We start from the raw sequence: 22769 nt of genomic DNA, 5'->3' as shown, positions 1-22769 counted from the left end.
AAAGGCTCCCGCACAATGAAAAATATAAGAAACAAGGATTAGATATTAGCGATTAGAAATAAGATATCAGGAATAAAGCTGGTGTAGCATTAATACGCGGCTTCCGATAGATTAAAAATCTATTGTCTGTGTTATTCCCTGTTTCCGTTGCTTATATTTTTCATCGTGCATCCAACTTTATTCTTGATTCTTTTAGTCCTAATCGCTAATATCTGTTCCTTGTTCCTTATATTTTTCATTGTGCGGAGGCCTTTACACACACAATAGAAAAGAATAAAATATAAGATATAAATACAAGAATATTCCTTATGTTTATACATCCTAATATTCAATATTTACTGTTATTCCTAACATGTGCTCAATATTGTGCGCAGAGAGCCTTTACGCCGCGATTCGACTCGCGCGGGCGCGTTCTGCCGGTGACGCGACGCGAGCGCCCCTGGATTTCGTCGCGGCGACTACGGCGACATCGGAGATTCCGGCTGCTACGATGAGTACGATGCTGCCGTATCGATCGGTTGATCAGTGTCGCGCGTGTAGCCGAAACGATTGGTCGGTCCTCGCGGGTGTTCCACAAAGTCAAAGTGTTCACTGGCGCAACACCGAGCGGAGCGCGCGGCGAGAGAGACAAGGGAAAGAGAGAAAGAAAGAAAGAGAGAGAGAGACTCGCGCATCCCGCGCGAGGCGGTAAGGTCGTGATCCACGCGGAACGTGGTGAGTGCGTGTGTGCTGTGCGTGTGTGCCGTGTTCCACGAGCGTCCGCACGCGGAAACGCGCAACGTTCCCCGGTCTCCGCGCGGCGGAACGTGCCGCGGAGTGCCAACGCTACCGCTATGTAGCGGCCGGCGGGGTGTAGATGAAGCGGCGGCGTATACCGCGCTCGCGTGCCGAGGGGAGGGTATCGTCCGCCGTAACCGCGGCGGCGGTGGCGGCGGCGACGGCGGCGGGGGCGATGGGAATGGCGCGCAAATGCTGCGTGCGTAGCTGCAAGGCGGACGTGCGGGAGGCGCGCGCCAAAGGACTGCCGCTGCACAAGTTCCCCAAGGACGCCGCGCTGAGGGACAGGTGGTTGGCCAGCGGCGGCTTCGAGGAGAGTTTCAAGCCGACGCCAGGCCAGGTCGTCTGCCATAGGCATTTCAAACGAGCCGACTACGAGACCGCGCGGGGCGGTCACAAGCTCCTGCTCAAGAGGGGCAGCGTGCCCACGGTGTTCGCGGACTATGACGAGCATCCCGGTACGTGTGTTATGTGTGCGGCCAGCGGCCGGACGGGGGGGGGAGACGGGGAACGAGTGGACGACACGTCCGTCCGCCTGGTGTCGCGAGAGCGAAGTGCACGTCGGGCGTGAAAACGCAACGTAGTTGCGTCTCGCGCATCTCCGTCTCCGTCTCTGTCCCTCTCGCGTGCGCGCGCGCGCGCACACGCTCCTCTCCTCTCCCCCTCCTGCCTTGCTCATCTCTACCGCGTGTCCTCCTCCCGCGGTGCTCCTCCCCTCCACCCGTCTTACCGCCTGATCCTCTCCTCGTCGCGCGTGTTCGAGGAGTATAGGAGCGCCAGCTTCGAGAGCTCTCCGAGAGAACGTGTCACGTCGCGCCGGCGTTATGCCGGTAGTTATACGAGCCCGCTTTTTTCCTCGCGACGGCACGCCGGTGTTTCACGACGGTGTGTCACGCCACACCGTCGCCCGCCGGCGTTGACGAACGCACCGCAGAGAATAGGATCGAGTGATCAGCGACGTTCGAACGTTCGCCGGCGATAACTCGCCAAGCCGGTACCTACTCGCAAGCGCGACGAGCTATTATTTTTACAGTGAAGGCATGACATCAATAATCGTGTCAGTAATACGCTCCCTAGGAGGCTTATACGTATGTTAACTTTGTCATTTAAAAGTACCAGAAATCAAAACAGTTTATATACTTTTACTGACAAATGTATGGACTTATTTTAAAAGCAAGAGTATACGCAAATAACATGTACAATTCAGAGTGGCAATTCTAGTGTGTGTTGCAATAAATGATGCAATAAACTGAATAAACCATACTTTGCTAAGAATAGCTAATATAAGCTTTTACTAAGAACTTGGTCATCTTTTGTACACTTGAAAAATTAAAGATCATGTTATAGTCCATGTACTTTTGCTCCTCTATTTATTTCAGTTAAATAAAAAAGTATCGAATTGTATTCGGCTTAATTAATGAACTATTTGTTAATGATGTATGCAATTTGCAAACAATTTGTATCAATCGGTATGCTTTTACTAAAGTGTTTTAATGAAGCGTATACATTTGCTGGTAAGTGCATATAGTATCAATGAATATGTTGACATTTTCATTCTTTAGTGCTGGTCTACAACCTTGCTTTTAAAGGGCATTTAAGCTCTAAGCCGTAAGAAATTGACCAATCACAGTCGAGTATTCTCCTCACATTCCACTGTGATTGGTCAATTTCTTATGGCTCGGAGCTTAAATACCCTTTAAAGCAAGGTTGTAGACTAGCATTTATATTTCTTTAAAATCTTAAATAAGTATATATTTGTACCAGTAGTTATATAATTACCGAATGTTTACGCCTTCACTGTAACATATCGTAAATCCGATTGTATTCATATCACATCCTTACGAGTACTGTCACAACTAAAAAATCCACAATTTTCAGGAGAAAGGAAAGACAAATTTAATTCAATTTTTTTAAACGACAAAGACTATTTTTATATTCGACAACGTTTGGTTTATTTCGTGACAATTGTCACATTAGCCAAACGTTGTCGAATATAAAAATAGTCTTTCTCGTTTATTAATTATTGGCGAAACAAATACATATACTTTTCGGTCAATTTTTTAAGTTATGAGATAAAGAGTCTATCTATATTACAAAGATAAAACGTTCGATATTTTGGGATATCCTATATGCGTTCCCATCAGTTTATCTTTATACCTGGATTCAGTCAATTTTATAAAAATAAAAACGTTTCTTTTTCTTCAGAAGAATACGATTTCGTAAAATAAATTTATCGAACTTAATTTTATTTCAGTTCATTTTTCCTGCGATATGTAAGCATGGATAAAAATTGTACCTGAATTTTATATGTACATAATTATATATTCTTATCAAGATTGGTGAACAATTATCGTTAGTTATTGTTTTTCTGCCCTTTCACACAGATCCTGTAATTATGTCCGTGAAGTCTTCTACATCCTACGCTCAAGAAGACTTGGACCTGATCAATTCGGAAATACTAAATTTGGAACATTCTGCCTCACCGTTGTTGTCCGAGGCGAGAACACCTAAATCCGACAGTTGCGGCGAGACTTGTTATTCTAGACCCGAGTCGTCGGCAGACTCCTTAAATCTCCCTGACAGCACGGAAGTAACGGATAATGAATATAAAGCGACAAATCCGAGAGAAGAGAGCAAGGTATCCGCGAAGGACAAATCGACCGAGAATTCGGTCGACAATAAAGTGAATACAGTAGCGATGCAACTTGGTATCGTCGAACCGGAAACGGCAATGAAGACTGGTGCCAAAGACCTAAAGGAAGAATTAAAATTACCCGGCGACAAGGAATTCGACAAATCGGAAGAATTGAAACCAAAGGTTTTGAATCGTGGTGGTTTGAAATTTTTCCCCGGTGCCAAATTGGAAGCTAAAGACTTTAACGAGAAGTGGCAAGTATCGTCGAGTAAAATTTCAATAAAAAGATATCTCAGTTTTCCTCTGAAAACTGTGAGAAGTTATCGTGCGATACAAAAAATGCCTTACGTAGACGAGATGTGAATTGCGCGTTTAAAAATTACGTTATTAAAAGCTCGGACAAAATAAATATACATTGATTAATATTTATGCGATATTCTGTAGGTATTCTGCAAAAGTGGTAGAAACAGATTGGGACGAAAGGGAAGTTTTGATACACTTCGACAAATGGAGTTCGAGATTTGACGAATGGATACCGATGGATAGCTCCAGGCTTCGCGTATTGCAATCCCCACAAAAGTAAGTTTGTATTCTGATTCAATCGTCGGAATTGTAACGCGCATCAACAAAATTTATTTAATTCACTTCTACATTTTTCTCAAAGACCTAAGGAACTTAAATCTTAAGCCATTGTATTTTGTCTTTCCTTAAAGCGAACAAGCTTGGACCCCGCCATCTCCGTAAGTGAAAATTGTGTTAACGATTAGGTAGTTCTAGTACCTGATAGTAACAGTAGTAATTTCATTATTTTACATACTTGTTTATGTGCTGCAATTAACAAAGAGAGTTAAGTATGAGAACTATAATTTAAAACCCCCATACTGATCATCTTTGCAAGGGCATGGCGTGATGGCGAATATCGGGCCCGTTCTCCAAATATTCTCGAGCAACGAAACACACAAATGTTCACACTTTTCACTATATACATCGACTCTGATTCCTTTATGCTGCGCAAGCAAAAATATATAATACAATAAAAATAAAAATATAATTTGCAACAATTTTTCTTTTGCACCAAAACATCGCTGGATCCGTCTTTCGGCTCCAGATGGGTCTCCAAAACAATTGTACTTTGACGATCTAAGATCTGATGTTATTTTCGAGGAGAGGGGAGGGGGAAGATGAGAAACCCCAACGGCACGAGACTCGTATTTTTTCCTTCCTCTCCCCCACCCCAACCCTCACTCGCAGTTTTCCCCCGTTTCGTTGAACCCCACGCTCTCGCGAGCTCTCCATTCGCGTGTGTAATGCCAGGATTTCGCACCTGCAGGGAGGCGAAGATGAGGGAGTTCTCCGTGGGAGAGCGGATACTCGCTACGTGGGCGGACGGCAAAAAATATCCAGCCAAAGTGAGCGCGGTCCTGACGAATGGTAAGCGACCTAACCTAACCCCTAGCCGCAAGCGGAAGAGGCTAGACTGCGTTCCCGTAGATTTGACGTTTGGCTCGTCGGAGACAAGCCTGTAGATGTAACGTTTTTTTCTGGCCCGATGGCGCGCGGAGGTAGTTCTAAGTAAAAATCTTCTTCGCAGACAGGTACAACGTGCTGTTCGACGATGGATACGCGAAGATCGTCAAGTCGTCGAAAATGACCAAGATCGCCGCAAATCCGACCAAGGTACAGGACTCCCAGATTGAGGTTATGTTGTTGTTTCTTAAGTTACCTAAAGAAATCTCATCTGAGTTGGTAGAGCCAAGTGGTGGATAATCACATTGGATTTAGTATCACCTTGTGTTATTTCTCAATTATCACCTCAGCCTAGCCATGAGAATGTAAAAAGTGATTCCGTGGCAAAAACTTGGAACAAGCTGTACTGCAGATGAAATTTTTTAATTGAGATTCTCGGACGTACGTTCCATAAGATTTATATTATGTTTACGTCGTTTGTAAATTGATTTTTTATTTTACATAAACAGCAATTAAATGAAGTGGATGGATATATCGGCAGCAAACAAGAAAGAAGGGATAAGAAACGGAGGCACACAGTTATGGAGTTGTTTAACATTCACTCAAGGAAACGCACAAAACACGATACTGAGAAAGCACCAAAGAAGGAGGAAATTATCGTCAAGGAAAGTGGTGAAGGCTCTGCGGAGAGCAAGATCGAGATGGATGGTACCCTATATGGTCCCTGTTACGATCCAGGGACAGATTTGTTGAAAGGTTTCGAAACCAGTTCCTTGAAAATCAAATCGTATTCGAAGAAAAGCAAGAAGGAAGTACCCAAGATCGAAATGGATCCTGAGGAAAACGTCGGTCCCGAATGGGTCGATGGAGAGCCACGAGGAACAGAATCTTATATTGTAGATGGTAATGATGGTTAGTGCAATTTTATTAAAAAATATTTTTGCATCTCGTAAACGTGTCAATAATATTTTAACGTAACATGAAAATTTATTCCAGGACCACGCCGATCTATAATAGTACCAGATAAGAGATTGCCTGCCGGTTGGGAAAAACACTTTACGCAAAGGAAAGCTGGCTCATCTGCTGGAAAATGGGACGTCTTGTTCATACAGTAAGATGAAAGATATATTTTACTAGCAATAATTATGTTAAATAATACAATTTATGTATGATCACATTTTTCTTAAAAGTAAGCAGACCGGGAAGAAGTTCAGATCAAGAAATGACATCAGAGTATTTATGGAGAATCAGGGGCAGTACGATTTCGACCCTGAAAAATTTGACTTCTGTATACATCGCAGGAAGCGAAACCACGCTCATCGTGTGAAGCAAGAAGTTACACCGGAGGCACCAAAGAAGATCAAAACTTTATTGCCTAAAACGAAAACGTCCACACCTGAGACTACATTACTTCCTACAATGACGAACAGTATCGATACTCCAATTATCCCCTCGACGCCTACTACATCTACTACAGATGGTGGTAAGATTTCTGTGATATACTACGTTTTAATCTGCATCACATTTTAATCTTTGCGATGTTTTTTACATTCCACTAATTCACCAGAGATGATCTATTGTAAGTACTCGTAGATACGTATTTTTTACGAAATTAAATAGACTCTTAACGAAGGAATGTAGATTTACATAGTCTCGACTTATACTTTTCTAAAAGTTAATCTTTTATTATTTTGTTTATTTTTTAAATAGAGTAGATTATATGTGATGATTTTTTAAATGTTATATAACAATAGAAATAAATCTATTAGAAATTAGAAAAAAGGATATCTAAAACAAAACAATTTTTGGCAAAATTTAGTAGATTTATTTCTATTATATGGATGAATTTCTATTAGAACACTTTATAATGCGATTTATTTAATATTTTCTCAAACAGCCGTCTTTATTGGACTTCGTGGTGGACTTCGTGTGGAAATGGAAGACAGCGCTTATAAATGTCCCAAGGAAGGATGCAACAAGAATTTTCGAAAGGAAAATTTACTGCAGATGCATATCAAGCATTACCATCCTGAATATTCCAAGTTTCTGGGCTCTACTCCCAAAGTTGAAGATCTGGCTTACGCAAGAACGATTGGGGAATCTGTAGAGGATATAATTCCCAAAAAATCAATAACGTTCTCAGAGAAAATAAATAAATCCGCGAAGAAGAAATCTCTTCCTGAGAAATCATCGTCTACTTTACTACAATCAGCGGTTAATACTATGCAACCGACATCTCCGTCAATACCTGGTCCGATGATGCCGGAAGAAGTGGAATTGGATCAGTCAGAAAAGTGTAATGATTTGCAGAAGGAAGATACGAAACTTGAAACAATGTCACAAATATCTAATCACAGTATGGAGATAGACGACGATATTGAAAGGAAAAGAGAAAACGTCTGCGCATTGTCCCCTGGTACATTATTTGACATGAGAGTGAAAGAGGAAAAAGCGCAGGGTGGCATTAAAACGCTATTGCCTGTAAGACCAGTTGCGATATCGGAGGCGCAAAGAGCCGACAGGACGAAATCTTTGGATGAAATGGCGCACGGTGAGCGTGTAAAAAACCAGAAGAAAAAGCAACTTACCGAACATAGCGTGGATTTGCCGGCTAAAGCAAAAAAACGGCATGGTAAGAAGCTCTCATGTTTTCTTAAAAGACTTGTGTTCTAAGACAAGTTCTACATTTCATTAATTTACGAAAAAAAATAATGATATACACAGCATTCAATATTCCTTTGGCTAGGTATGTTAGATCTTACCGACAATTTTGGTGATCAAGACGATAGTGCTATGGACGTCGAAGGACCTACGGCACTTATGTATAGATATAGCCGTAGAAAATCTGACTCAAAGAGCGACGAAAATAGTCAGAATAGTAAGTGCGAGCGTTTTGCCGTACTTTACAAAACGATACGTTACGAAAGCCAAAATTATTTTGTTTTAGATAGCTTTTTTTTTTTTTTAATTTAATGCAGCTATATATACATGGGATCCTTTAAAGTAAAATGCGTTGTATAATATTTACTATTATTTCTGTTGTTTCTTAGGTCAACTAAATGATTCACGCATTGAAAAAGCTGATCCCTTAAAAGGGGATGCAATCAAAACAGATATTAATAATGATGCAGAAGGTACATTTTTTATTTTTTTTTTATCTTTTATCGATTTTGTTTTATGATTTCACATATTGCCAATCTTATTTTCGTTGTATTACTTTATGTGCTCGCAAGAAACACGACACGTATTTGATACTTCTCACCACACGCGTCTCTTTACTATAAATTATTTATATGAGTGTTTTATATAAATGTGATGACTTATCACAGGAAGCGAAGGAGTGATGATGATGATTAACGGCGAACTGGTAAAAGTAGAACAACTTCGGAGAGAAGAAATAATAAATTGCACATGTGGTTTTATGGAAGAGGACGGTTTAATGATACAGTGCGATCTCTGTCTCTGCTGGCAACATGGACATTGTAATTTTATTGAAAAGGAAAAGGATGTTCCTGAGAAATACATCTGTTATATATGTCAAAATCCGTATCGACTACGGCCGTCTAAGAAATATTACCACGATCAGGACTGGATTAAAGAAGGAAAATTGTCAAGGTTATTTATTAATGTATTTACATTTATATTTAGATTGCGTGTGATTATAATTATTTATATATAGTAATCTGTTTATATGTTATTTATTGATTTTTTAATTTGCAGCTTGTCTAACCGAACTCGAAATCAGCATAAGATAAATCAAAGGACTGCAATGTTGAAGCGTTCTTATGACTTGGTTGCTGCACTTTTACAAATTCAACAACTTCTTCACAGTATGCGCGTAAAAATCAACGTGGCAGAGTAAGTTATAAAGTTATACGTCTGCCTTCTTGGAAAAGTTTTTATGTCTGCACTATAACGACTAATTTGCTTGAATTTATATAGAAAGAAAGATCACCCGAAACTATATCTTTGGGCCAAGAATTGGGAGAAAATGGATGTACCAAAGATAGACATGGAACCGGTACCAGTGATGGAAATAACTAAAGCGGCGAGTTTTACCGATACAAATTCGGAGATTCCGCGACGTGTCGAGACGAAGGCAGATATCAAGCTGTCTATAAAAGACGATCAAGATGAAAAATCAATCGCTTCCGACTCGGAATTGATGAAAATTTTGGAAGAAGATAGCACGCATTCTGATGAATCCAGGATTATCAGCAAGAAGGAAGGCTCGAATTCAAAGGACAGTCATATACTTTTAGACGCGTTAACGGGTGGTAACTCGGACATAAAAGAGGAAAACAGTGCTACATCAGACATTAAAACGGAGAGTGCAGGTAAAAAAAATGTATTTATTCAGTCTTTCATTTTTTTCACAGGACTGAACTTTTAACACAAATAAATAAATAAATAACTGCACAAAGCTTTACATATTATGTGATATTTTTATGCAGATTTATTAGCTGAGAAAACTATTATTGATGATCCCGTATCTGAGAATCTCAATTCTGGATCGCCTGTTAACAACGTTCAACAAGAATCAAGCATAACCAACGTAAAAAATGAAGTCTCCGCGCTTCCGCAGCCTTTTATACCAGAACCCGAGGCACCGATTGACCCAGCTGAATGCCGAATGCGATTGTTGGAGCATATTGAGCATTTTCAATGTCACATCGATTCGAGATTAACATCCATAGAAGCGCAAATTTTTGGTATGTAATATAAAGACATTGAAAAAACGTGTATTAAAACGCATTCAACAAATGCTCATTCCATGCGTTTTAATGTGCAGCTCTAGAAGCGATGGATCCGGATGAACTCGTATCGGATCCGCTTGTTCAACCCCGTACTAAGCAGACTGTACAAATGCTCCTTCGTGACTTGAATACGGTCCGGAAACTAGCAGCATTGTGTTGAAAACGTAGGTTCTCAAACTTGAGAGTATTTTACAATATACTTACACGTGCAGATAGACGATATAGATAGTATAGACATAAGTAACGTTTCTCAATTTGTCATCTATTCTACCGTACTAGGAATAAAATTCAATTATTTAAGATGGCTGTTAAATCTTTTTGATTTCGCATTTAGAATGTATTTTAGAGAATTGTAACAATATTTAAAAAAAGTAAAAAGATAAAATATTTTCGAAGTTGTTTGTTCGTTCGTCGTGTGTGTGTGTGTGTGTGTTTTATGCCTGGTGCTTCTATGGGACTTTTGGAAATACAGAATAATAATGAAATTTCGCAATTGTCACACGACTCTTGCACCAAAGAAATGTTTTTTTAATAGGTGGTAATAGAATTCCTGTTATCAAAGTAGGAGATTATAAAATAGATTATAAAATACACATTATATCATTACATTATAACAGATTGATCAAAGGAAGGTATAAATAGATGATTGTACTCTATTACATTTAAAATTTACTGTTCTTTTTAGTTGAACTTCTTGCACGGTTCATCTCTCCTCTTTTTCTTTTCGTTGGAGAGAAAAAGAGAAAAAATGAACCGTGGCAAGAGCTAAAAAGAATAGGCCTTTAAAGCAGGGCACACACACCAATCGCGTTGCTCGATTCTTACTTCTACGGTTACAGACGGCCGAATTGAGCAACGCGATTGGTCGAAACCCTACTGTTACGTTCTATGAAAAAAGTGTGTGTGGCCAGCTTAATACAAGGCGTTCTGCGTTCCGTCCGATCCGCTTCTGGTATTGGTTCAGAGAATTCCGCACGGTTCAGTGGTTCGATTCGTTCGGTTCCGTAATCAATTCCGTTCAGTCGGTTCAGTTTCATTCAGTACGCTTCGAAGACCGGATCGTCTGGACCGCGGAAGTGTGAGGACTTTCGCGCGCGTGCGAACGAATCTCTCTCTCGCGTGGTGCACGTCTCTCGTCTCACGGATTAGCAGATATGAAGTACATTCTGGTGACCGGCGGGGTGATCAGCGGCGTGGGCAAGGGTGTCATCGCCAGTTCGTTCGGCACCATCCTGAAGCACTGCAACATCCGCGTAACGTCCATCAAAATCGATCCCTACATTAACATCGACGCTGGAACCTTCTCGCCCTACGAGCACGGTGAGCAGCGCGGCGCTGTGACGTCACAACGTCGTGAAAATCGGCGGGATATTCATGTAGCTCAATTTTCCGGAAAACTCACACCTCGGCGCCGATTCCAACAATTGCGGGACGTTTTGATCATTCGAATCTTAGCCTTCTCCCCCTCCCCCCTTACCCGATTTCTCTATTATCGTCGCGATTTTTTTCGTTCGAATTATTTCTTAACGAGGAATTACTTAATTATTACATTTATTCGAAAACTATCGAAGAACCGCGAGTCGATGAGGTTATATAAATTCGAATAGTTTCACCGGCGCCAAAATCCCGTCCGTTCGCCCCCGGTCTTTTCGGCGCCGACGACAAAGAAAACGGGATCAATTTGCCGTCCGAATGGAATGATCTGACTTGTGGTTGTGTGATAAAGCGCGAAAATCGGCCGATCGAACGCCGCGACGCGGCGATTCTCTTGTGGCGGTAAAATTTCCAGCCATGTGCCGCGTCGCCATTTTCTACGCTTATGTCGCTGTTGTCACGTTCAACGTGATTAAAGCCCGTCCAGACGGACAACCGCATGCAATGACGCATGGAACGTAACGCATAGATAGAAGATAGAAGATTCTTGATTTTAGGTTTGATTCGTGTGTCTCCATTCCTGCGCTTTACAGAAACGTCTTTAGGGCCAATTTCACCAACCACAGTTAGCTTAACCGACGGTTAAAGTTAACAGGATTGACCAATAGAAAGCAGGGTGGATTCATTTCTATTGGTCAATCCTGCTAACTTTAACCGTCGGTTAAGCTAACTGTGGTTGGTGAAATTGGCCCTTAGAGCGACTCGGATTAAACTCCGATTAACTTTAATCAGCGATTAATGTCCATTTCTGCCAATGCCGATTAACTTTAATCTCGGCTCAACTTACTTTTTATCCTTTTCTAGTTTTAGTCCCAGTCTACAATAGGTGTTTTAAGCCTTAAGAAATTGATCAATCACAGACGAATTTGAGCAGAATAATCGACTGTGATTGGTCAATTTCTTAGAGCTTAGGACTTAAAACACCCATTATTGTAGATCGGGACTTATGTTTATTTCTATCAACGTAGATTAACTTTAATCTCGATTTAACTAACTTACTTTTTATCTTCTTCTAATTTTCAAAACTAAGAAAAGATACTTCAAGTAAATTAAACCGAGATTAAAGTAAATACGTTGGTAGAAATAAACATTAGTAAAAGATAAAAAGTAAATTAAATCGAGATTAAAGTTAATCCACATTGGTAGAAATTGACTTTAATTCAATCGGCGGAATCCGACCGAAACAAAATTTCTAATCTGATCCTTTTCCCATGTCGAAGAATGTATCAAGGAAGAAGATTAATAGTTACATCCATGTTAACGAAATAATATTGCTTGATAAGTTAATCGTCAAGTGCCCATCTACAATAGGTGTTTTAAGCCCTAAGCCCTAAAAATTGATCAATCACAGTCAATTATTCTCTTCAAATTCAATTGTGATTGAACAATTTCTTAAGGCTTAGGGCTTAAAACACCTATTGTAGATGAGCACTAATCGGAGTGAGGTCCAAGTCACTCCCGGACTCTTTCCAGTTGCATCTCCGGTGCTCAATCACCGCAGTAGAATGATTTAGCTGACGAGTTAGCGAATCTCGTTATCGCTTTCTAAATTTATTTGTTTCATCCGCAAATTGTAAATGGGAAGCGGAAATTTAAATTACGATATTGTTATCTTGATAATGTCGCCTGCATGCGAAGAATCCGTTATACTTTTTAATGTTTATGTAATAAACAATTTTTGTTAGAATCAAAAGGTATGAGGCTTATCTTTAAAATCATGTTTTACTTGTGACTATATTATCGTTTATTAAATATTTTTTTGCAAAATTAGATATCGTCAAGTTGATCAATAACTAGGACATCATTACTAAATTAAATAAACTCATATTTAAATCTTGAAGAAAAATGCGAAAAATCTAAATTAAAAGAAAAAAAAGCTAAAGAGAATAGCACAATTAGAAAGGACCTCGCACACATCACATGGAAAAATGGCCTTCCGTCGAATTTGCTGAAATTGTAGTATGAATAGTATGATGTAGTTTAGCATGATGTAGTATGATGTATGTGAGCAGTATTGTTGTGTGCGTATGTGCCATTCTGCGTATGTATGTGTATATGTGTGTGTGTGAACGTAGCTTCGTAATACACACAAAGAATAGAATTTTCGAATAAGGCACTATATTATTGACCTTTGACCCCCCTCCCCGTATCTCGGAAACTGTCCATTTTTTTTACCTCGGACTCATTGGGACTTTTGATCAGGACGTTATGAACTACATCATACTACAATTTCAGTAAATTCGACTGGAAGCCATTTTTCATATGATTGACCTTTGACCCCCCCCCCGTATCTCGGAAACTGTCTATTTTTTTATCTCGGACTCATTGGAACTTTCGACAGAACGTTATGAATTACATCATACTACAATTTCAGCAAATTTGACGGGAAGCCATTTTTCTAATGTCCATGTGATGTGTGCGGGGTCCTTTACACGTTAAAATTTATATGTATAAAGATTTTTTGTTAAAATAAAAAAATAAGGCTTACATTTAAAATTATGTTTCATTTATGATTACCTCATTGTCAATTCAAATATTTTCTATAAAATTAGATATATTTAAATTGACTACGATTAGGATAAGATTATTACTGAATTATTTGTCCTAACTAACAATAAGTATTATATGATATGTTCAGGATAGTCTTCTTGATACATGTTATTCTAATTGTTAAAGTACAATTACACTAGTTCACAAAATACGGAATTGATGGTAGAAGAAAATTCGTTTCTTAATTTTATTTAAAAAATGATTTAATAAATCTTCCTTCTACAATAACTGCACGCTCGCGATTACTCGGCCGGGCCCGTCATGTCACGTTGCTGGCCAACGACCGTCTCCCTTACATCTTTGTTCCAATGATATTTCTCAAGTCGATGAGATTAAAGAAATAAATATACTCGTCAGATCTTGTAAACAAATTAAAGGTCTAACGATATTTTCGCCAACAAAATTTTTATTTTATTTTATTTTATTTTTTAATTTTATTTTTGCTCAATCAGCTAAAGCCAATAAATTTTTAAAGCTATAGATTTATAACATACATTTTGAACGAAAGAGATATCAACATCTTATTTAATTTTTTTTTAAGTATAAAATATAAGATATTAAAAAATAAATTGAAATATATTTAAAACATCTTAGGCTATATTGGCAATACAAATGAATTATGACTATATAAATAGAATTATGGAGACTTATATCAGTTATGGAGGCTCGTTATCAAGGATAGCGGGATAAAAACATGATGGGTAAATATTGCTGGTCTTTTCCAAGAGAAACGGACCCAAAAGCTTATAGGTAAAAGACTCGTACAAAAAAATTTTAATATCTTGAATTATAAATGAAATTATTGCAAACATAAAATGTTGTATTCTTTAATTTTTATACTGTTACTTCTTTTCCTGAAATTGTGGTACTTGCTATTTATGGCAACATTTTGAAATTGCAATAGTAGCATTTCTAGACCCGTAGAAATTTTTTTGTTGGTATATTTGTATTCAGAGCAATAAAAGCAATAGGAAACAGCCCTTGGTCATGCGCAAAAACGCTGTAAACTATACATTATGAACGTTTATGCTGGTATAGTTATGTTTGCCACTTGTTAAGAATGGTCTCTAATTTCCAATGAAACATGATGCTTATCGTCTATCGTCTATCGCATTGTTCAAGCAGTTATCCAGTAGGTATTCCTGGAAGGAAAACATTCTTATGTTACTGGTTTCCTGTAGACGCATCCGCTTTTGTTTCTGCACCTTTGCTGTCTTTCTCTTCGTGAATGTGCATTCTCTCCTTTCTGTGAAACAGGTGAAGTTTATGTACTCGACGATGGCGGGGAGGTGGATCTGGATTTAGGCAATTACGAACGTTTCCTGGACATCACTCTTCACAAGGACAATAACATAACGACTGGACAAATTTATCAGTACGTTATTACGAAGGAGAGACGAGGAGACTACTTAGGCAAAACAGTACAAGGTTACAAGTCTATTTATAATATTGCAGATGTCTAATGAGTACGATGAGTTATATAAGCTAATGAAAAGCAATATTTTGTTTCTTATTGTTAGTGGTGCCCCATATCACTGATGCTATTCAGGAATGGGTGGAAAAAATCGCGAATCAATCTGTAACAAAAGATGGAGCTATACCACAGGTATAGTTAATAATACATCAAATTATTATTAATATTATTATGTACAATTAGATAATGGCACAAGATTATTTAGATTTACGAATATAAATTTTAATAATATTCTTTAAATAATTTTTATACGTATAAATTCATAATAATATAATTATTCTAATTGCATGTTAATAATTTTATAGGTGTGCATAGTGGAACTTGGTGGTACAATAGGGGACATTGAGGGAATGCCGTTTGTTGAAGCATTTAGACAATTTCAATTTAGAGTGAACAGGGAAAACTTTTGCGTGGCTCATGTGTCTTTAGTGCCGCAGGTAACTGTTCCATGCTTTATGATCTTTACATTTCCATATAAATATCTCTTTTACAAGTCTGTTCAATGATAAGTGCACGAATAATTTTTACAAAACTCCGTGAGTGATTTTTATGGGAACAACTTCCTCTGAACAATTACACTGGTCGACATATCAAATGCGGATTGGGTTTCTCGAGTCATTTCCTGTAAATTTTTTACCACTGAATCCGAATCTATCATTTTTCTATCACATCTGGTTTTTGAAAAAAATTGAGGATATATAATCAAATGCGCAAAAAAAATATAGGTCATTTTTTGATAAATGACAAAATAGGTGATGAACCTGATGTGATAGAAAAATTTCACTGATAGATTCGAATTCAGCGGCCAAAAATTTACAGGAAATCGACTCGAGAAATACAATCCGCATCTGGTATGTGTTACCAATCAGTGTTATAGAAATATGAATATCTTTTAGCCAAAATCGACGGGTGAACACAAGACCAAGCCGACGCAATCTAGTGTCAGAGAGCTACGAGGATTAGGTTTGTCGCCCGATCTTATAGTCTGTAGGTCGGAAAACCCCATTGGCAATTCCGTCAAAGAGAAAATTTCAAATTTCTGCCATGTGGCCCCGGAGCAGGTAATCATTAAAAAATATATATCTTAGTATTACAATATTGTTGCAGTATATATATCCCTATTCGCTTCAACGTTTTTTTCGCCCCAATAATCCTCCAACCATGCACTTTCGAGTCCCACGTGTTTTTTATAATGTTAATAGCTTTGAAAAATTCCCCAAAAATTATTATAATATCTTTGTACCTTCGACTAAAAATCAATGTAAAGAACATTTGGAAATCATTTATTTAAATATTTGTTTACAACAATTATATGTTGACAAACACACGTTACGACTCGTTTTACTTAAAAAATCGTAACTCACGAACAAATTGACGAAGCTTAATGAACCAAAACGCAAATTAAAGCTAAAAGTAGTGCAAATGAGAAAAAAAAATGAGATAATTATTAATTAAATAGGAATACTTAATTTCGTCGCCGCAAATTTGGTAATTTTTAAATGGTACAGAAGAACTTTAAGGACTTAAAGAATGCTAGAAAAAGAATTTCTGAATAAGAAAAGGCGAATTTAAAGTGTGACAGATATTTTTTATGTAAAAAAATTAATTTTTTTAAAATAATCGTAGCTTCTTCCCACCTCTTTCACATGCCTCTGAGCCATAATAGACCTCTGTGGAATGTTAAATTTTTTTTTAACGACAAAAATATTTTAAATACGGTTAAATTATACACAAAAATACATTTTTATCGAAAAAAATGCTCATTTACCTTTCACACAACACTGACGTAATCCTCCAACCATGCACTTTCGTGTCCCACCGAGATTTTGATTGTTCCCCGTTTCGAGAGTAAATGAGCTAGGACTTTGAAATTTTTACCTGAGGTTCCCTGTCATAATAACTTTTTTCCGGCGTGGAGGGGATTCTCCCACGATCATTTGTTTTCCGGAACAAACGATTGTTAGAAATTCGTGGGACACGAAAGGCATGGTTGGAGCGAATAGGGATATTATTATGAAAACATGAATGATTAACGTATCTTTAAATTTTACGATTCGTCCAGGTTATAACTATTCACGATTTAACATCTATATATCGAGTGCCACTTCTTATGGAATATCAAGGTGTCATAGAGTTCCTCAATGATCGATTGCAACTGAATATCGGAATGGCGCGTCCGCGTTGCTTTATGCGAAAATGGCGGGATCTAGCTGAACGCGTGGATCATTTGCGGAAAGATGTTAACATCGCTCTAGTGGGTAAATACACGAAACTCGAGGACTCCTATGCCTCCGTTACGAAAGCGTTGCAACATGCTTCTATTGAGGCCGGATATAAATTGAACTTGACGGTAGAGTGTCGCAATTATTAAAAGTATATTGTATTTATGCTATACACGCTACGCACGCATGATTATATATATTGGATTATTATTACAGTTTATAGAAGCTGCTAATTTAGAACAAACTACAAAATCGGAGAATCCAGTACTATACCACGAAGCTTGGCAACAGCTCTGCAAGAGCAAGTAAATATGTTTTTAATATAATATTATTATATTCTACTTCTCAATATATTCATAATTCTTGATCATATAAGATTATATAATTTTCGATAGAAAATTAAAATGTATTTTTCTTGCGCATCTAGCGGCGTTATTGTACCGGGTGGGTTTGGAAAAAGAGGAATGGAGGGAAAGATGGAAGCTTGCAAATGGTGCAGAGAGAACGATAAGCCGTTCCTTGGGATTTGTTTGGGCTTGCAAGCGGCGGTCATTGAATTTGCGCGAAATGTCTTAAATCTTGTAACGGCGAATACCACAGAGATCGATCCGGATACTAATAGTCCCGTAGTGATAGATATGCCGGAGCACACTCAAGGTATGATGGGTGGAACGATGAGGCTGGGCAAAAGACAAACACGATTCTACAACAATAATTCTATTTTAAGTAAGTAACAAGATTTGTTGAGATTGTATGAGTTAAATTTTCCTTTCTCCAGCGATATTTTTAATTTATAACTCTTTATTCTTCAGAAAAATTGTATGATAATAACGATGTTATAGAAGAAAGGCATAGGCATAGGTATGAGATAAATCCAGATTACGTCAATGATTTAGAAGCAGCTGGTTTAAAATTCGTAGGTGAGTTAGATCGCATCTCTTAATAAAATTACAATCTTTTGCGTTAAATATAATGCGCGAGACAATTAGTGGTAAATAATTAAAGTAATATGAAGCAATCAAACATTCTTGTAGGTCGTGACGATGAAAATATACGAATGGAAATTGCCGAATTGGAAGGACATAGTTATTACGTAGCTACTCAATTTCATCCTGAATATCTATCGAGGCCGTTAAAACCGTCACCGCCATTTCTCGGTTTAATTTTAGCCAGTGTTGGCAAACTGAAGCAGTACTTAGCGCGAGGATGTAAATTTTCACCACGTCAACTGAGCGATAACGAGTCAGGTAACGAGTTAGACAATGAAGGGAAGATAAAAATTAATGTATATTAAACACACATACACATACACGTATGTGTGTGTGCGTATATATATATATATATATATATATATATAAAGTGATTGTGAGGAGGAATCGGCAATATTCTGTGATAGTATTGACGACGTTTACACCAACTTCTTTGGTACAATACTGTCAGAGAACGAGACGTAAGCGTCGTAATCGTAGACGTAGGTTAAAACAAAGAAAAACATAGACGTAAGGTCATTATAGGCTAACAACTGCACATCGTTGTCAGTTTTTCTTTCATTTCTATCCCTCCTTACGCATGGTGCCCTTTTCACGTTATAACCAGAATATCTCGATAACCGTTAGGCATAGGACCCATGTTCATATGATTCTTTTTGCTTAAAATCATCAATACTATCACCTTCTGGAATATTGCAGATTCCTCCTCAATCACCCTGTATACATGTTTAAGGAGGTTCTACAGGTACTCTCTAGTCAGTTGAGAGATGAAGAGAAAATCTTCAAATTCGTCGATTCTAAGTATTCATAAAATATTTTCGTGAATTTTGATGACGTTAGAGCTTATATCATACCCATATTAGTCGAAGCGAGGAATAATTAAAAATATCGTGTAAGTGCTCGTTTGACTCTGGCGGCTTATAATGGAAGAAAATGTGGTAACGTCGCGAACTTGACAGTTCTGCTCATATGACCGTGGTTATTTCACAATTTCACATAATTCTAGAGCGAGTACTTCTCCGTAAGCGCTCGTAAACGTTAGGTGCTTAAGTTTGAGGTGCTGTCATACTGTGGTGCTGTACTGGCTGTACACTTTTCGCGCGGGTGCAGTCGCTGCGACATTGCCAAATCTCCCTTGTTATTCGAAGCACGCTACGTGAACTGTGATATGGCCTGTTTCAATAGCCAATATCACAAAATTTTACGCGATAACCCTTGTTTTTCTCGATATTTCTGAAAAGGTTAGATTAAGATCTATAAGAGCTCCGTTTTTTGAATCTTTGGTAGGTCGCCTTTATATAATTAATATCTCGTTTCCTGTCTCCAAGAGCCCCTCTGCCATATGTAGCTTATGTTAAAAACTGTGATTTCAAAATTCATTTTTGCAAATGTTTACACGGTAACCGATGCTAAAATTTTTCGAGCACTTTTCTCGCATCTCAATTTATACGTCCATAAAGTTTTTTCCAATTTTTAGATACATCCATTATCTGTAGAACCTCCTTAATATACGATCAAGCAAATACCATAGTTCAGCATCAAATTAAAGGAGATACGGCAAAAATGTTAGTGAAGTTAGCCACGGGCGAACAAAGACTAATTACGTTTGACATACCGAACGAGGACTGCACGGTACGTGATCTATTGGATCAGGTACGTGCAGCCATATACAGGCGATTGAATATTTTATCACCTGATGAAGTCTGGACACGAGTCTTCTTGGTGGACGATCCCGAATCGGACATAAATTACGTAGTGGAGGCAGGTGGAGTTGGGATGCAGGGGCGCCGCTGGCGCGGGCGTGCAAAGAGAGTTGGCCGCTCGCGTGCAAAAATAATTTCGTCGCCCCAATAAAGTGTGCATACATTTTATGCAAAATATATATTAATAAATTTAGAGATAGACGAAATTCATACAATTAATAAACTCCAACAAAATACAATAAACTTTTATATTTTATTATATTAATATTTTATTATTACAATAATCAATATTAAAAATCAATATTACAAAACAGTTTTTACGAGCTTTTTGCAATGCAAATTCTGATATTAAATCGTATATTCATTTTATCCATTTTCGTGTTCTATAGATATTATTGATAAATTTTCGGGTCGTTTCTGCAGCACTGTGGATCGTAGAGAATTTTTATAATTTTTAATTTTGTAAAAGAGCGTTCGCTCGACGATACTGGAAGTGTCAATAATATTCTTGTAGCAATAAATATATTTGGAAATGTTACTTGTAGATTATTTTCAAGTATATATCACAAAATATTGAGGTTCCACTAAATATTTATCTAATTTCAAATCTAATTTTAAAGATTTAATTCCATGATATAAATCAGTTCCATCAATATCTGATTCACTTTGTTTCTTATCAAAAAGTTTCAATTCTAAGTTTTTACAATATGTTAATAATAGTTCATCAGAGATAACTTTAAAATGTACTTTTGATTCCCATGTTGCTTCATCTGTATTTTTATAATCGAAGTTTTTTGTCTTTTCTACGTCTTACATTTTTTACTGGAGTAAAATTAGGTTCTATCTCTAATTTCTTTGCCAAATCACTTGCAGCAATGAGTATATTTTCAAAATTTTCATTAGTACGACACTTCTTTAAAAAATCGATTAAATTGTTTAAAAATGTAAGAGATTCTTTTCTGTGTATTGCTGGATTTTGTAATATTTTGCTAACAATATTACTTTCAAATAAAATATTGTACTAAACTATAACAGAACATAAAAATTTAAAACTTGATATTTTTAATAGTAATGAATATGCTATGTGTGACAAGTTTTAAAGTATCGAGATTTATTACTTGAAACTTCATGAGGAGCATCATAAATTTGAATAATATGATAAAGTTTTTATAGCTTCTATAAATCTTTATCTTACTGCACCATCTTGTATAACTCAAAGACTTTAATTTTAAGTATTGTCCATCTTTTAATAGAAAAAAAAAAAAAAAAAAAAAACATATTTTCTGTACTAAATCAAAATAATTTATTGTTTCGTGAAATGCTTGCTGAAACAATTAATGACAAGATTTAATTTAAACTATGTGCTGAACATGGCTACATGGTACAGAATTGTGTTCGTGATCAGTTGGCAAAAGTTCTTGTACTGGTGTGAAATGAAACGGGTACCTGTTATCAGCTTGCAATGTTCTCCAAACCATATTTCGGGATAGCTGTAGCTATGGCTTGTTGTAGGATCATTATTAAACATCATCTAACAGCATATCACTTATGTACGATGTCACTTATTCAACACATTCTAATTTTTGCTATAACTTTCTAATAAAGCATTTTAGGACCTATGTTTATATAACTTTTTTTTTCTCATTTTTACTCATAGAACATTCTACTAAAATTTGTCCGGAAAAACTTAGGATACTCTGTATATATATGAATTAATAATAAAATAGATATAATTTAAAAACATATTAAGATACATCAATTTTAAGATATTTGAATTAAATATAAAAATTAATAATTAAAAAATAAGAAAATTAATGATAAATGTGTATAAATAAATGTACTATATTTTTTTAAATCTAATTATATGACGTATAACAGCAACGAAGAAAGATAGATTTAGTCTTAGTTTGCATGAAAATTCTATGATTATTGTGTTTGTATGAATTGTTACAGATGACGATTACATGATGGAAGAAATGACGAAACAGCATCTATCTGGTAGTGCAAGTAGGAGCGGTAGCAGTACATCGGGGCTTAACGATTAGAAAGCAGTTTTATTTCATTTCGTTTTATTTTATTTCATAATTTTATTATACCATAGTCTGATCCATCACACTTTTATCTGATCTTCCCTTGTTGATCGGATTAGTTTACATCGACCGTTTAGTACGCCAAGTATTCAGACTAAATCCATTGATACGATCGATGTAAACGACGGCGTATCAGAATAGTAGGTTTAGTTTACATCGATCTCTTGATACGCGTATCAAATAGTATATTTGTGCTGATCAGTCAATGATCAAACTACAAATTTGCTAGTTATTTACTATTTAATACGTGTATCAAGTGATTGGTGTAAACTAGGCCAAATATGACTTAATACGATTGATGTAAATCGGCCGTATTTAACGCTTAGTTCGCACCAGCTTAATACCCGTATTAAAAGTATCTACGGTGTAAACTAAGCCAATATCATAATTCAGAATTAAAAGCTAAACATACGCGCATGATAAACTAATCGTAAGATGAACAAACATGCGTGATAAACTTGTTTGGGTAATATACAATATTTTACAAAAAAAAATGAAATGTTTGTCTATGTACATCTAAAATGTGAAATTTATTAAATATTATATAAGTTTTATATTTTGTAATAAATTATATTACATTTTAATAAAAAAAATTTTACATACTGAACATCAAAAAGATATTGATACTCCCTTCTGAAATTATTTATAACTTGCAGAAGTAGGCAGTTATA

At 37.0% G+C, this 22769-nt stretch overlaps 2 protein-coding genes across 11 annotated transcripts; both read left to right on the top strand.

The window, feature by feature from the left end:
* Positions 1-519: 519 nt before the first annotated feature.
* LOC112460051 (PHD finger protein 20) lies at positions 520-10025 on the top strand. Of its 8 annotated transcripts, none has more exons than XM_025024484.1 (18): positions 520-1235; positions 3162-3666; positions 3857-3991; positions 4126-4152; positions 4743-4843; positions 5004-5089; positions 5389-5791; positions 5876-5990; positions 6070-6362; positions 6447-6458; positions 6777-7511; positions 7626-7757; positions 7930-8013; positions 8209-8494; positions 8600-8737; positions 8822-9216; positions 9334-9591; positions 9672-10025. In XM_025024484.1, exons 1-18 carry the CDS (start codon positions 857-859, stop codon positions 9794-9796), a joined length of 4209 nt encoding a protein of 1402 aa, XP_024880252.1. In that variant the 5' UTR covers positions 520-856; the 3' UTR covers positions 9797-10025. The 8 variants fall into 8 exon arrangements, with proteins under 8 accessions (XP_024880252.1, XP_024880250.1, XP_024880253.1 ...); XM_025024482.1 differs by having other exon boundaries at positions 5004-5110; XM_025024489.1 differs by lacking the exon at positions 520-1235 and adding an exon at positions 1641-1771 and having other exon boundaries at positions 5004-5110.
* A 638-nt stretch (positions 10026-10663) lies between these two features.
* On the top strand, positions 10664-22621 carry LOC112460063 (CTP synthase). Of its 3 annotated transcripts, XM_025024508.1 has the most exons (12): positions 10791-10956; positions 14878-15048; positions 15141-15226; positions 15400-15531; positions 15991-16155; positions 17157-17444; positions 17533-17621; positions 17744-18042; positions 18129-18236; positions 18351-18563; positions 19783-19958; positions 21962-22067. In XM_025024508.1, exons 1-12 carry the CDS (start codon positions 10791-10793, stop codon positions 21974-21976), a joined length of 1908 nt encoding a protein of 635 aa, XP_024880276.1. In that variant the 3' UTR covers positions 21977-22067. The 3 variants fall into 3 exon arrangements, with proteins under 3 accessions (XP_024880275.1, XP_024880276.1, XP_024880277.1); XM_025024507.1 differs by lacking the exon at positions 21962-22067 and having other exon boundaries at positions 10664-10956; positions 19783-20241; XM_025024509.1 differs by lacking the exon at positions 19783-19958 and having other exon boundaries at positions 21962-22621.
* The last annotated feature ends 148 nt before the right edge of the window (positions 22622-22769 follow it).

Source organism: Temnothorax curvispinosus, unplaced genomic scaffold (assembly GCF_003070985.1).
Source record: "Temnothorax curvispinosus isolate PA1 unplaced genomic scaffold, ASM307098v1 QBEX01010307.1, whole genome shotgun sequence".
In the NCBI taxonomy this organism is placed as follows: Eukaryota; Metazoa; Arthropoda; class Insecta; order Hymenoptera; family Formicidae; genus Temnothorax; species Temnothorax curvispinosus.
This window is presented reverse-complemented; position numbering and strand designations above follow the sequence as displayed.

What these genes read in the sequence shown, in the direction of transcription:
- LOC112460051 (XM_025024482.1), top strand. Translation starts at nt 857, where the DNA reads ATGAAGCGGCGGCGTATACCGCGCTCGCGTGCCGAGGGGAGGGTATCG. An exon ending in GAGCGCGGTCCTGACGAATG is followed by an intron (nt 4,844 to 5,003) that starts GTAAGCGACCTA and finishes TCTTCTTCGCAG; the next exon opens with ACAGGTACAACGTGCTGTTC. An exon ending in TATTGTAGATGGTAATGATG is followed by an intron (nt 5,792 to 5,875) that starts GTTAGTGCAATT and finishes AATTTATTCCAG; the next exon opens with GACCACGCCGATCTATAATA.
- LOC112460063 (XM_025024507.1), top strand. Translation starts at nt 10,791, where the DNA reads ATGAAGTACATTCTGGTGACCGGCGGGGTGATCAGCGGCGTGGGCAAG. An exon ending in CTTCTCGCCCTACGAGCACG is followed by an intron (nt 10,957 to 14,877) that starts GTGAGCAGCGCG and finishes TCTGTGAAACAG; the next exon opens with GTGAAGTTTATGTACTCGAC. An exon ending in CTTAGGCAAAACAGTACAAG is followed by an intron (nt 15,049 to 15,140) that starts GTTACAAGTCTA and finishes TCTTATTGTTAG; the next exon opens with TGGTGCCCCATATCACTGAT.